Genomic DNA, 13,556 nt, shown 5'->3' on the forward strand with positions numbered 1-13,556 from the left:
AGGTTTCCATACCAACGACGCGTTGCTATGTGCCTCCTATTCCAACCTTTGTCCATGAAATTTTCTCATACATAAATTGCCATTTTATTCACAATCTGTTCTGGTGACATTAGAATGATCAGTGTATATTTTAATTTGTAGGAGAGTCTTATCTAACATGCGTTCGCTTTATTATTTCGAGAAAAACATGACTAACGTTAGCTGATAACCATCTGCTTGAGATTTTTACTTTATTTCATTGACAAAAATGTATCACTTTTGTCGAATCAAAATATGATGCATAGGCAAATGTTCTTGGTTAAATGGACACCCCAAATGTCCAAAGCAACTTTCACATAACCATTACTCAGTAAAACCACATTTTAAATTAAACCCCTTGAGAACCCAAGGTTGAAACCCATTAATATGAACATTCAGTAAACCACAGATTTTAAAGTCACTGCAACTTCAGATTGGACACTTATGAACCAGAGAACAGTAATGCAAACTGAGGTAGACAAACGCATCTACAGGGCTCTATCAGGGCTGAGCTCACCTGCTTAGGTAACCTAAATACCACATGATGAGAGTGGCAGCACTTCAGTATTACAAAACAAGAAAGAGTAACGTATGGAAAAATAAATTAACCGTCATTTGCTGAAAAATTGAATAAATTACCAGATTATACATTTGTGGGTAACCTACTTTCAAGATTCAATCTAGTTCACAGAGATGTAAAAAACGGATGATTTCAAAACAATCCCTCTAAAACCCATTCACAATGTCTATATATCATATGAGGTTGTTTTACTTTAAATAGCATTTGCTTTAGATTGCACTTTGCTTAAAGTAAAAGAAGCATTATGAGAGATACACAGAAATCCAGTTTAGTTGCAAAACAAATTATGGGGGGGGGGGGGGGTGCAGCATTCTGAGTGTTTTTTACAAATCTGTTCAAATTAAATTCTTAGCTCCGTGATTACAGTCCGAGCAAAGGAAGGAAGGAAGCCAGATTAATTGCTGGACAAAACTTAGTCTTTTAAAATTTGCAAAACCAGTAGACTACCATTAGATGGCATCAAGCTTGTTTTTTCGGATACTGAGAAGTTGTGCTGTGGTATCAAGGGCTTCAAGTTGAAAGATGACAGCAGCTTTGATTTTATGACTCCCGTTGTGTGGCCTTCTGCATACGTCGATACCAGTTCTTCACCTTGGTATGTTCCATCATATCATCAAATGCCTGAAGGCCCTCCATAACCCTCAGAACACCAAACACGGCCTGTGTTGAAAACACACGGTGTAAGAAGTTTTTTACCATCAGACCAGAGATAAATAAATATGTTAGTAATGAAGAAGCAGAAATAATCTAATTCACATCTCTCAAGCAAAAATAAACACTACCATTCAAAAGTTTGGGGTCCAAAAAAAGTGTAAATAAAATACTTTTATTTAGCAAGTGTGCATTAAATTGACCAAAAGTGACAGTAAAGACTTTTTAATGTTACAAAACATTTCTATTTCAAATAAGTGCTGTTCCTTTAACTTTAATTTATATATTACTGATCATAAAAATATTAGGCAGTACAATTTTTTCAACACTGGCTGCTGAAAATCAGCTTTGTCGTCAAAAGTATAAATTACATTTTAAAATATATTAAAATTGAAAAAAAAATGTAATTGTAATATTTAACAATTACTATTTTTACAGTATTTTAGATCAAATAAATTAAGCTTTTGTAACTAAAAGAGACTTTTTCCATCAACATAAAAAAAATTAAAATCTTACAGACCCAAACTTCACAACAGTATTTATGTATAATTTTAGACTGAGAGAGAAACACATACCAGATCTGCAAGGTTGGGTTGATCGCCTCCCATAAATTTCTTCTTTTTTCCAATGGCTGCCACCCAATCATTGACAGCCTTGTAGAGATCCTGTCTTACATCATCTTGCAGCTGGTGTCTGTGTAGTATGATGAGGTTAAACTTTATCATCAAAACATTTTTGACAAATATCTTTATTATGTATCATTTAAAATGCTTGAAAACATACCTATTTTTCAATCTCTTTGAAATGATCCACATGGCAGCAGCTCCAAAATACTTAGCAAAGAATCCCTCAAATGTGCCAAATTTGCCTTCTCGCACTATGTAGTCAAAGGATGCAAGGGCTTCAGTCGGCGTTCGGTAAACATTTGGGGAAATTAGGTGCACCAGCCACTCATCTGCCCATTTCCGCCATTTAATCTCCTCTCTGGGCAAAAATTGTTAATACAATAATTATGTTTGACTATGTAAATTCAATTTAAAAAAGGATAATAAAGCAATCACTTTCAGACATAACTGATTTGCTTTACTTTCTGGTGTCTTTTCCAGGATATAGACGATCAGCGTCTGTCTCTTGCACCATGACCCAGTACTTATTGCCAAACTCTATCACATCTTTTCCACTGTCATTTTTTGCCTTCATCTCAGGATAACAAGTGAGAATCTCAGATATTGTTTTTTCCCTAAAGGAAGCAGTGAACAAACAATCAATTAAAATTTGCATTTATATTTACATTTATTTGCCTAAAGCAAAGCAACTATTACAAAACTGAACACAGTGCTCAAGTTCACTCTCCATCAATCCCCCTCCAACTTCAGGAAAACATCAAATTGTCAATTTCCAATCAATACTGTGAACAGAACATTGTTTGTTGTCACTTTTCATTCTGCTTTCTGAAGAATAATTATACTTTTGGGGGGGGGGGGGGGGGGGGGGGGTATAGTAATTTCTAAATGACTATACACAAACATACCAAATGTTTATGCTACAAATAAAGTCATTAAAACCACAAATAAATTTGAACGTGAACATTCATATAAAAGATCATCAAGTAGAAGATACTCACCTGCTGACCAGATATGTCTTCAAAAGACTAATTATTACAGAAGAATCTTTGAGTTGCTGTTGAGATATAACAGAGAGGGACTTGATGAGCTGAAGCATCATATATCAGAAAGATGATATCGATCATCATCAGAAACGAGCGACATACCACTGTCCCGTTCACCATCAGGATGGGAACTTTTCTGTAAGTGGACCACTTGATCTCCTGTCGCATAACGGGATTGACCTCCACAATTTCATATGGCAGACCATGATAATCTAGGAAGGTTCGCACCTTGCTGCAAAACGGACAGGTCTTATACTGATACAGAGTCAACTTCAGATCTGTTCCCAGCTCAGGTGCCTGTTCAAAACAAGTTAATAAAACCACGGTGAGCAAACAACCGCAAAACTAAGGGCACATTTCAACACTCTCATCCAAAACTGTATATATATACATTTGATTTTTCCTCTGCAAGGTGACGCTGAAGCGTGAGTTTGACGGTCTGGTACAAGCCGAAACCACCACCGAGCAAGAAGGCGCATCCCAGCACTCTCCCACTGCCACGCACCGGCGCAGCGAGCAGCGTTCCGGGTCTAAATCCCGCTCCGCCGGTACCGTAAGACCTTCCTTGCAGGAGATTCATGGAGATTCTCGGCACTAATGCTGCGGTGTTTGTTACACGGCATGTCGGCGTGTCTAAAACTAACCGGGCGACCTTACTGAGCGTTCTCGCACAGGCCGCCGCCATCATGATTTTACATAACTCCCACAAGTCTACGGCAAGCGCAATGAAACAAATACTACAAGATAATTTACTCCCTCCAGGGGGCGCGAGGGGCTCAAAAACCGAATTCCGCATTAAAATATTTTCTTTACAAAAGTATATTAGTATAATAGTTTTTATAATATATAATAGCTTTTACATATTAAAATATTTGAAATACAATTTAAAAATATGCTTCAATAATCTCTACCACGTGATCCTAGCAGCGCGGAGAAAAATAACAGGTCACGTGTCCTACTATTAAAATAAGGAGATAAAAGAAATATTCGAGTACTACCATCGAACTCGTCAGCAACATCTGGGCATCTTATGCCGACCTACTTTAATTTCGCTGTGTAGTATCAATTGACCATAAACATTTTCATCTGTTTTTGAACTTAACTGGTGAGTGACAAGACACCCTATTCTAGATTTATTTATTTATTTGTTTGTTTGTTCAAAAATACCTGCATAGCAGACTAAATTAAATGTTATTATTAGGGATAATATTTATAGAACAAAACAAGGACATGTTGGGCCAAGGAGGTCTCTATCTGTTAGCATTCCCATTCATCTTAAAAGCAGTTGCTTCAAACCCTTGATTATAGGTTAGTTTCATTTAATTGTTAAAGTTGCTCCAAGTTTTGCGTCATTTAAAATTATTTGAAAATGTCATTTTTATCCTTAAAGAAATGGAAAAAAGTCATAAAACCAGATTAAAACTCTCTAAATATGTAACGTATATTGTTTCACCCCCTTAAGTTTAAGTTAATTTATACATTTTAATACCTTTTATTAATTTATAATTAAGTTTACTAGCAATTATCTTGTAACATGAAAACAGAGTTAAAATATCCATTTCATGATTTTAAGAACCCTGTTAGCCAGATTCGGACACAGAGAAAACCTCTACAACAATATAATTAAATATTAGATATATATAACATCAATGCATGCTCTTAAGCTGGATGATTTAGTTACAGCATCTAACAGTCTGGACTAACTGGGCCAAGCTAACCAGCCAAACTTTGACCCTTTGGACTAAACCGTTTCACAGTGGGTCACCAGCAGGAGGCCTAGTAACAATTTTAACATTTGTGTGTTCTGTACTGATATGGTAACTGGCAAAAGGAAAATTATCTGTCAGGAAAATGGAACTCAGAATTGTTTAACTGATGTTTTAAACAAAGGAAAAGCGTTTAAGAATGTGCAGACAGTTGTTTACAGCATGTTATAATCGACGAGTCATTGCACAATAAAGAGGATGCAGAATGTTTGTGGCATCCTCTTTGGCAATAGGATTTGTATCTGTCACCACATGTGTCATTGGTCTTCCAGTTAGAGGTCTAATAGTAACAGCTATTGCCAATGGCATATATTACTTTAATACCACATAACAGATTCATCTTGCATAACTTATGACTAAAAACATTTTGAATGTCTAGATACATATTTTAATAGAACCATTCTTAACAGTACAGTAGCTGTCTTCATGCTGTTAAAATAGTCTGCTTCAACATGTGGTTGTTGAGGTACAGCCCATGGAAAATTTTATCTTGAGAGAGAAGTTTACCATCTACGTGTAACGTTTCTTCATGATTCCATTGCCAGTGTCCTGAGGCCGAGTGGAACATTAAAGTGAACGGCTCCAACAGTTCCTCTCCAACACCACCCTGTCCTGTCTTTGTGTGGAGTTGGATCTCTGTGTGTGTGTTCAGACAGAAGCTGTGCTTCCTTCCCTGCCTTTCTATTACCTCTTATTCTACAACACGCAGTTCTTAGTTAGAGAGTGTTTATAAAAGCAGGGCTCCTTAACAGGTGGAACGCAACTGTTCTGCAGGGGGTTCAGCAATTGTTTTACGATCTCAATCATTTTTGTGCGGAAATGAAATAATGCATTAAACAAAAATAAAATATTAGGTTCACTTCAACTGAAGCTAAATGCTTCAAAGTCTCTTCTACAATAAAATGTAAATTTTAAATTATTTGCAATGCAAGCATCACATTGCATGATATAAATTAGAGATGCACAATATGATTTATATGATCAAAAACGCAATAAAAATAATAATATTACAATTTAAATAAGGTTTTTGATTCTTTGATGACTATACAGTTCAAGCAAACACTATTGCATCCTTGCTGAATAAAAGTATTAATTTCTTTAAAAATCACATTTAAACAGATATTTAATTATGCTTGCTCTTTTTTTGTTTAGATTACATTTACTGTCATCTATCACAAGTTAATTTTAATGCTAATAATCCAAATACTCTGTATTAACAATATAATCTTTATCAAATCTCAAAATGAATATCTATTTTTCATACTGTAAATTATAATGCTGTGATGCCTAAATTCACTTGTAGCATTTATTAAGATAAAATAGTATAGAATTCTAATATTGTTCAACTATCCTTTCAAATACTCTATAAAATTGTTGTATTACGTTTTACATCTCCTTGGTCTGTGTTTGAAGTTTGAACTGTTAAAGCCATCATACTTGAGAAGTAGTGTTTCAACAATCCATGTGTTCACAAGAAAACTTGCACATGTCTGGACGTGAATGGAATGACATGAATGCAGTCAAGACATGTTAGTGCGTATTCTAAGTGAGTGCTAAATGAATGCAACTGTAGTGCACAAATCTGAGACCGATTTGATATAGAAACTGCTTTTGTGCACACGTCTTTGTGGTGAGATATGGTGCTCTTGTGCAAATACAGTTGTCTCTGTGGACTTTATTGCAGTTCCTCTAGGCATCTCTTTTCAAAGGTTGAGCGTTTGCTGTCTCCATGGCAACCACATCTCTCTATGGCTGCGTAGGATATCCTCTGCATTTCAAAACAGTTCCCACAGTCTGTGCTTTCATAATAGAGTGCCACCTCCCCGTGGTCCTCAACTATGCCTGCCGTTAGATAATCATCACATGCAACCCTCCGATATCGAACTGTGTGCTATCCGGGTTTATGCTTTTTTTTTTATCCTGTTGCATGACGGATGTATGTATTTGTTTGCATCCGTTAACTCGCGCAGAGTACAAGACAAATATCTCATATACTGTTATGGTTAAGGCTGTTTTAGCATAGGACAGCTGTTTGTGGTCGAAAAGCTTCGTGATCTAGATTTAATGATAGGGCATTGCAATTTTTTTCAACTCTTTAATGGATCTGAGTGCATGTCGGCCATTTATATGTGTGTGTGTGTGTGTGTGTGTTTTGTAGGATCCAGACCCAGACTCTCAGCTGCACAGGTCACTGGGCAGACTGGTCACACGAGCGAGAACACACTCTGGGCACTTTGTTTGTTGCTCAAACAAAATGCACAGAGCACATGAGCCAGAAAGCACTTTTCCACTGCCGAAGCACTCTCAGATACACAAACACAGGGTCTCTAAGGGGCACGTCAGGGGAAAAGCACAGCAGAACGCAGAAAACACCTGGCCAAACTCGTCTATATCTTTATGAGGAGTGTGAGCGACAGCCGTGGACTGAATGCGATGTCTTAAGAGGGAGGGAGAGAGACACTGTTCTGCAGAGACGCTGCATTTTAAAGCAAGATCTACCTGCATACCTACGTCGCATGTATGGGTGTGGGTGTTTACATGGTTAGGAGATTGTTAGACAGCGAGACAATGTGCAAAAGGAAGCGCTGGGAGGAGGTCGAGTCGTTCAGATTTCTTACCGTCTCCTGATGCGAGAGAAGTAGATGACAGCTGAGTGTTAGTGACAGCTGCAGCAAGTTCCTGTTTGTGCTGAGTGTAACTAGTGAGGAGAAATACACAGAGAGAGGCGAGTAGTTTTTGTGTGCGAAAGAGAGAGCGCCTGTGAACTCACTCTTGGAAGGGAGAGAGAGAGAGAGAGAGGGAGGGAGGGAGGGAGTTGTGTATCAATGAGAGAGCAGACAAGGGGGAGCAGCATTCCCCTAATATGAAGCAGGCGCCTGGACAGCAGCCTGCACTCTCTCCATCGAGTAAGATGGAGCCCAAATCTCTGTTCAGCCTGCATAAAGCCCTGGCTCAGCCTGTGAAGATGTGCATGTTTGATTTCCCTGTCTCCATCCTGGATGATCTGGTAAGAGAGACTGCAGTTGTTTCGTTCTGATTCACCTGGTGCGAGTTGGTGTGTGTGTGTGTGTGTTTTCATTTAGTACAAGTATGTGCTCACCCTTTGGCTGGATTCTGCTGTTTTCATGCATGCTGGATTAGAGCCAATGAGGACTTTAAGTGATGTGGTGTTTTCATGGTGAAAGGATGTCAGTTCTTGCTGTTCTTGGTCATGAAACGGGTTACAACTAATCGATTACGGCGTCTGGAGTTAGTTGTGAATGCCTTGCGCTCAATAGTGAGCTCTACTTTTGGCATGCTGAACAGGATGTTGTTGCTATGCTGCCCCTGGCTGTTTTTTTTTTTTTCTGTGGCACATTTCGGCCAGAGATGTTCAAGGATGATGTTACTTTTGCTAAGTGGCAGGTGTTTTTATGTGTCAGCACTTCTGCAGGTGTATGCGTCTAGGTTACTGAGCCCTTCTATATCGCATATTATATGGTCCACTTCAGTACTGCACTGCAACTGCTTCAAGTTTTATGAGTCATCTTGAAATGTATGTGATCCACTCTTGGCCGTGTGGGTTTTGTTTTGGATTTGTTTGAATAAATGAAGTGTCAGAAAAAGAAACTGGGTTAATGACATGATGCTCATGTTTGTCCACATATATTAATTTAATTAAAATGTGTTAAAATGCACTTCATACTGCAGTGACCATGTAGGATGAGCATGTTTAATTCATTCATATATTCATATATATATATATATATATATATGTGTGTGTGTGTGTATACTGTATATCAGGGTGATACGACTGTAAATACCTCTTTAATTCTTGAAAATAAATCATTAATAAGTAGTTTGGCATCTTTTATTATAATCTCTTAGAAAAAAAAATATTTTTTTAAATGTGTAAAATATATTTTATCATGATATTTTTTAATTAATATGCCATGACTTTTGTAAAAAAAAAAAAAAAAACTGAGTTATTACTTTTAGAAATAATAATTTAGATGTGTACACTCAAAGTGTAAGGGAAATATTGCTTTTGTTATTGAAGTAATTCAGTATAAAATAGTATACTTTTTTAAAGGTTTTTAACATGACTTACTTGTTTTGAGCTAGATTTTTAAAAGATTGTTTCCTTTTCATTATCATGGACACTCTTATACTGTATGTCATTGACCAATTCTTAACAAAGTCATAGTTTGTGTCTCAGTGAACACCTTAAATTGATCTCCATTGATTTCAGATCTTAATAAACTCACTAAAGATTCATTCACATCAGTAGGCATGGCACAACACTTTTTTTTTTTTTAATGATCATAATCTTTTCAGCAGCGATGTTTGGTGACAGTGGTATCAGATTCACTTGTATCCATGTCTCAGCCATTAACTGTCTGTACTCATTCGCGACTGGACAGAGCTTTTGATATAGTTTCTTATTTGGCCTCAGTGGTGAGGAGAAAGCACTTTTAAATGCCAAGTTCTGCGTGTCAAAGCGTCTTAGAATCGTAATGGAGCTCCAGAGAATACAGCAGGGTTATAAATTGAGCCACAGAATGGTGTTTCTGTGGCACTCAAGAAAGGAAAGTATATGAGCTCTCAGTGTGAAAAAGAATCTGAGGTTTACATACTATGTTGGGTCAGAGTGAATTAAGTTCTTGACCTATTTTTGAAAAGAAGTTTGGTGACTTGCAATATACTTAAAACTGTTGTTTTTGCTTGGATTGCACTCCAGAGAAGTGTTCCACACTGGCCTGTTATAGCAACATCATTGTTTTAAGCCACATAGACATGCATTTACAAGGTCTGGCCTCTTGAACATCAATATCCACCTGTGTGTGTGGTCTGTGTTTGAGGGTCAGGTTTCGTCTAGACCTTTGACAGTCCATACTGCAGCTTATTCTAGCCAAGAACTGGCCATTTAACTAATGGCATGGCAGTGTCTGTGAAAGATTTGTACAGAAAACAAACAGAAAAACAGAGAGACTCTGAATAAGAGGTTAATGACTGAGTAAAGTACATAGACTATTTCATTTACAAAATGGAAATCTAGTTTTCCTGATATACCTAAAAAAACAGAAACTCTAAATATAGCCTTCAAAGACCTGACAAACTGTGTCAGATCCAGTGATTATTTCGTATTATTTCACTATTTCTGATCAGTCTGGTACCTTGACTTTGTTTAACTTTATTTCCAAGAACTGATAAAAAGAAAAAATGTTTTTAATACCCGTGTGAAATCAGACTACATTAAAAATTAACAGTTTTGTAGTAAAAATAAATTGAAATTAAGGAGTTTTTGTAACTGGGTAAAAGAACATGCTTTGGTGGAGCTAGTATTAAAGGATACTGAAAGGTAAAATTATAACAAAATAATTTTTTACAATGACACACCAGAAAATACTCTTTCACATGGTTTGAATGCTTGTTGGAACAGGAAGTTGTCACACAGGTTTTTAGGTTTGTTTGATTCACTTGCAATTTCATTTTGTGTGGGAATTCTACTGAATTCCCAGAGCAGCCTGTGCATCATAGCCATTACAAATGATTTCAGAGTAACCTTGAGGGTGTTAATAGAAGAGCTTATGACAGAAACCTCAGCAAGCGTTGTAGTGTTCAGTGAGAGAGTCAGAGTTGTGTTACCTGCGTATTGATACAGCTGTTTGAGTCCACACGTGTCGGACAGGGCCAGTGTTTTGGGGTCAGCGAATGGCGAAGGAGAATTTTGTGCTTCATATCTGTCACAAGATTGAGGATCTCTTGCAGTTGACGGTAAAAAGTCTCAATTGAGAAGGTGATGTGTTGGAAAGACAGGTTTGATCAACTTGTTCAACTGATACGCTGGTGCGGCTTGGGTTGTGTGTACGTGAATGAAGCTTCGTACTGTGATTTGGAGGGTTTAGAGGAAAGAAAACAGGTAATAACCATTTATTTCCTCTAACAGTCTGTCTAGTTCATCTTACCAGATTTAGTTTAATTTAGATTAATGTAGATAAAATGAATGTTTTGTCATTTCTTCTTAAGATAGTGGGCTATTATTATAAGGAAATGTGTCGGTACAGACTACAGTTTGAAATGTCCTTAAGGCGGTAGTGTTTGTGTGTGGGTGTGAATGGATACCAATGAGTGACAAGCTGCTTCCTGCTCATTTTAAACAAATCTGGGCTCGGTTAGTATCTTTCAGGTGCTTTCCAAAGCCTGAGAAGTGCATACCTTAGGTCATTCTTTAGTTTGACATGGTAAAGAAAAGAACGAAAGAAAGAACAACATGAAGTAGTCAAATTTTCAAAACATTCCAATTAACCACTCAGAACTGATATTTAAGCAAGCATCTCAAAATTAATAAAACATTATCAATTGTTTTCCCTTGATAAGGTACCACTGTGTAATTGTGTATCTGGTTGAAATTATGAGTATGCAGAAAAAGCATAAAAATGTTTCAGGCTCATAACATTTGTTATTTGAAGTTGTGTACTCTCAAAGTACATGTGTCCTTTGTCAGGATCACACAGGCTTGTTAGGAGAGAAGACTGGGTTCAGGGTGAACATTGTTTGCTAACACTTATGCGAGAACTCTGATGGCCTTGATTCCGGATTGTAGGAAGGATAATAGAAAAGTTATTTAGCCCTGTTTAAGTGTCAATTGGAAAGGGGCTTCAATATCTTATAATCTGGTTTTTGACTGCATATGCCTGGGCAAAATTACAGAAGAGATCAAATGAAGCTTCTCCAAAGATTTATGAACCATGCTGGTGCTGTAAGAGAACAACAAGCTGTTATCTATCAATCTCAGCAGAGAGCAGCGCAAATAGTGGTTGTGCAATTGAGCTCCAGCTGCGGCAGAGATAGCCTAAGTATACATGTTACAGCAATCCCAAATTTTTGGTGGCATGGGTCATTATTTCTGTTAAAGAAAAATATTGCATGGACATTTAGGTCCATATAAATGTGTTAAAAACAGTCATTTGTGAAATATTTCTATTTAAAATAAATGTTTAATATTTCAATATATTTGAAAATGGCAAAGCTGAATTTCCAGCAGCCCAGTCTTCAGTCTCACATGATCCTTCAGAAATTACTTGTATATGTTGTTTTGTTGCTCAATATTTTTTTCTTATTTTCAGTATTGAAATCCACTGTGCTGTGTAATATTTTTAAGGAACCATGGCACATTTTTTGGGATTATCTGATGTATAGAAGTTTAAAAGAACAGCATTTCTTTGGAATAGAAATATTTTGTAATGTTATAGATGTTTTGCTGTCATTTTTGATCAATTTAAAGCACCTTTGCAGAAAAAAAGAAAAAAAAACTACTCACCCCAAACTTTTGAATGGTATTGTACATTAATAGTACAGCTGAAAATGCTGTTATGTAGTTATTGGTTAATTCTAAGGACATTTTTACTGAGAAAAGTACTAAATGCCTTAAATGCAATTTAATATGACACCAGCTCTCTCACAGTTTGAGAGTTCACAGAGCGCATGAATAAATAAACAGTATATGATGTGCATTGATGTGTATTCTGTGTTCTTGTTGCAAGATTTATTTGGATGGTGTTTCAAACCCGAGAGATCTGATGCATAGAAAACTTTCAGTATAATAACTCTGTGTGATCGCTCTGCATGGCAGCCGAGCATAACTAACAACTGTTTCAATTCAACTAGAGATCCCAGGGTTATTCACATCCAGTTCAGTTTGTGCTGCCTTGAATTATGGCTGCAAATCTATTATTGGAAGTAGTCACAGGAAACATCAGTACATCATTTAAAGCTTATGTGAATCCTAAATATAGTTAAAAGTAATGGCAGAGAAATTGAGTTTAAGGTGCAAACATTTTTACACTTAGCTGGCTCTTATTCATCCCAATAATACTGGCAGTTTTGTACTTTATACTGACACCTATTGGCCCGGTTGCTCTATGGATATTGAGTGTGTTATATAGTTTGCTTTGTTTCATTGAGGTGTAATGTTTATGCTTTGTAAAGAGCCGCAAGCACTGGCTATACATATTATTGTTGCAACTATAATCTGTAGTAAACAACTGCATGACACGGATGGTCATGACATGACAGTGACTTCCTCCATGAGAATGAATAGCTTTTCTAGAAGATTGATCTGAGGATTCTTTAAGGGATAGTTCACTCAAAAATGAAAATTCAGTCATTAATTACTCACCCATAAAACCTTCGTTCATCTTAGGAACACAAATTAATGTATTTTTTATGAAATCTGACAGGTTTCTGACCCTGCATTTGCAATGTAAAACAAAAATTAAGACTTTATTCTAAAATTTCTTCTCTTCCGTGTCAGTCTTCAACACCCATTCACGAGAGTACCATGAGGCACTGTTGAATAAAGTCTTTATTTCTGATTTTGCCGCACAAAAAATATTCTCGTAGTTTCATAGAATTATGGTTGAACCACTGATGTTATATGGACTATTTTAATGATGTCCTTAAACCCTTCTGGGCCTTGAACGTGGTAGTTGTGTTGCTGTCTATGCAGGGTCAGAGAGCTTTAAGATTTCATAAAAAATATCTTGATATGTGCTCTGAAGATGAACGAAGGTCTTAAAAGGTTTGGTTCGACATGAGGGTGAGCAGCCTAATTAATGACATAATTTAAATTTTTTGGTGAACGAACCCTTTAATCTGATAAATCATTTCATCAGAGTATTTTATTTTATTATTTGCAAAAATAAATAAATAAAATATTTCAGTGCACCTTTAAGTTTTCAGTGCAGCTCACAGCTTCCAGCACAGAGACTTAGCATTTTCCTTCACTTAGACAGCTGTCTTGTCAAATTTCACGATGTAATCATAATGGTTACCTCAGGGAAAACACCATCATCCCCAGCAGGTGCCTCAGACAGCTGCTGCTCTTTCT

The 13,556-nt window shown here is 36.7% G+C and overlaps 2 protein-coding genes across 5 annotated transcripts in view; one reads left to right on the forward strand and one right to left on the reverse strand.

Moving 5' to 3' along the window:
- Positions 1 to 199: 199 nt before the first annotated feature.
- On the reverse strand, positions 200 to 7,475 carry LOC306849489 (prostaglandin E synthase 2). 2 transcript variants are annotated; one of them, XM_079384556.1, is made up of 7 exons: positions 7,303 to 7,475; positions 3,021 to 3,215; positions 2,874 to 2,929; positions 2,337 to 2,489; positions 2,033 to 2,233; positions 1,825 to 1,942; positions 200 to 1,258 (listed from the first exon to the last, which is right to left on the reverse strand). In XM_079384556.1, the coding sequence occupies exons 2-7, from the start codon at positions 3,084 to 3,086 to the stop codon at positions 1,139 to 1,141; spliced, it is 714 nt and encodes a 237-aa protein (XP_079240682.1). In that variant the 5' UTR covers positions 3,087 to 3,215; positions 7,303 to 7,475; the 3' UTR covers positions 200 to 1,138. The 2 variants fall into 2 exon arrangements, with proteins under 2 accessions (XP_079240682.1, XP_079240681.1); XM_079384555.1 differs by lacking the exon at positions 7,303 to 7,475 and adding an exon at positions 3,310 to 3,639.
- The window catches only part of LOC306849487 (ral guanine nucleotide dissociation stimulator-like), a 28,688-nt gene continuing 18,975 nt past the window's right edge, over positions 3,844 to 13,556 (forward strand). Inside the window, exon 1 of one of the 3 annotated variants that reach the window (XM_079384551.1) lies at positions 3,844 to 4,023. Coding sequence is in view for 2 of the 3 variants with exons in the window: in XM_079384549.1 (XP_079240675.1) it covers positions 7,548 to 7,691 (144 nt within the window). In the remaining variant the exon portion in view is untranslated. Of the gene's footprint in view, positions 4,024 to 7,539; positions 7,692 to 10,142; positions 10,587 to 13,556 lie in introns of those variants that run through there. The other 2 variants (XM_079384549.1, XM_079384550.1) reach the window with 2 other exon arrangements.

The sequence above is a fragment of the Barbus barbus genome, assembly GCF_936440315.1.
Source record: "Barbus barbus genome assembly, chromosome: 29".
Classification (NCBI taxonomy): domain Eukaryota; kingdom Metazoa; phylum Chordata; class Actinopteri; order Cypriniformes; family Cyprinidae; genus Barbus; species Barbus barbus.

Bases quoted from the DNA above. Each gene is read 5' to 3' on its own strand.
- LOC306849489 (XM_079384555.1), bottom strand. From the start codon at position 3,606: ATGATGGCGGCGGCCTGTGCGAGAACGCTCAGTAAGGTCGCCCGGTTA. The intron at 2,490-2,873 runs GTGAGTATCTTC...TGCTTCCTTTAG, and splicing joins AAGACATATCTGGTCAGCAG to GGAAAAAACAATATCTGAGA. The intron at 1,259-1,824 runs GTATGTGTTTCT...TTTTCAACACAG, and splicing joins AACCCAACCTTGCAGATCTG to GCCGTGTTTGGTGTTCTGAG.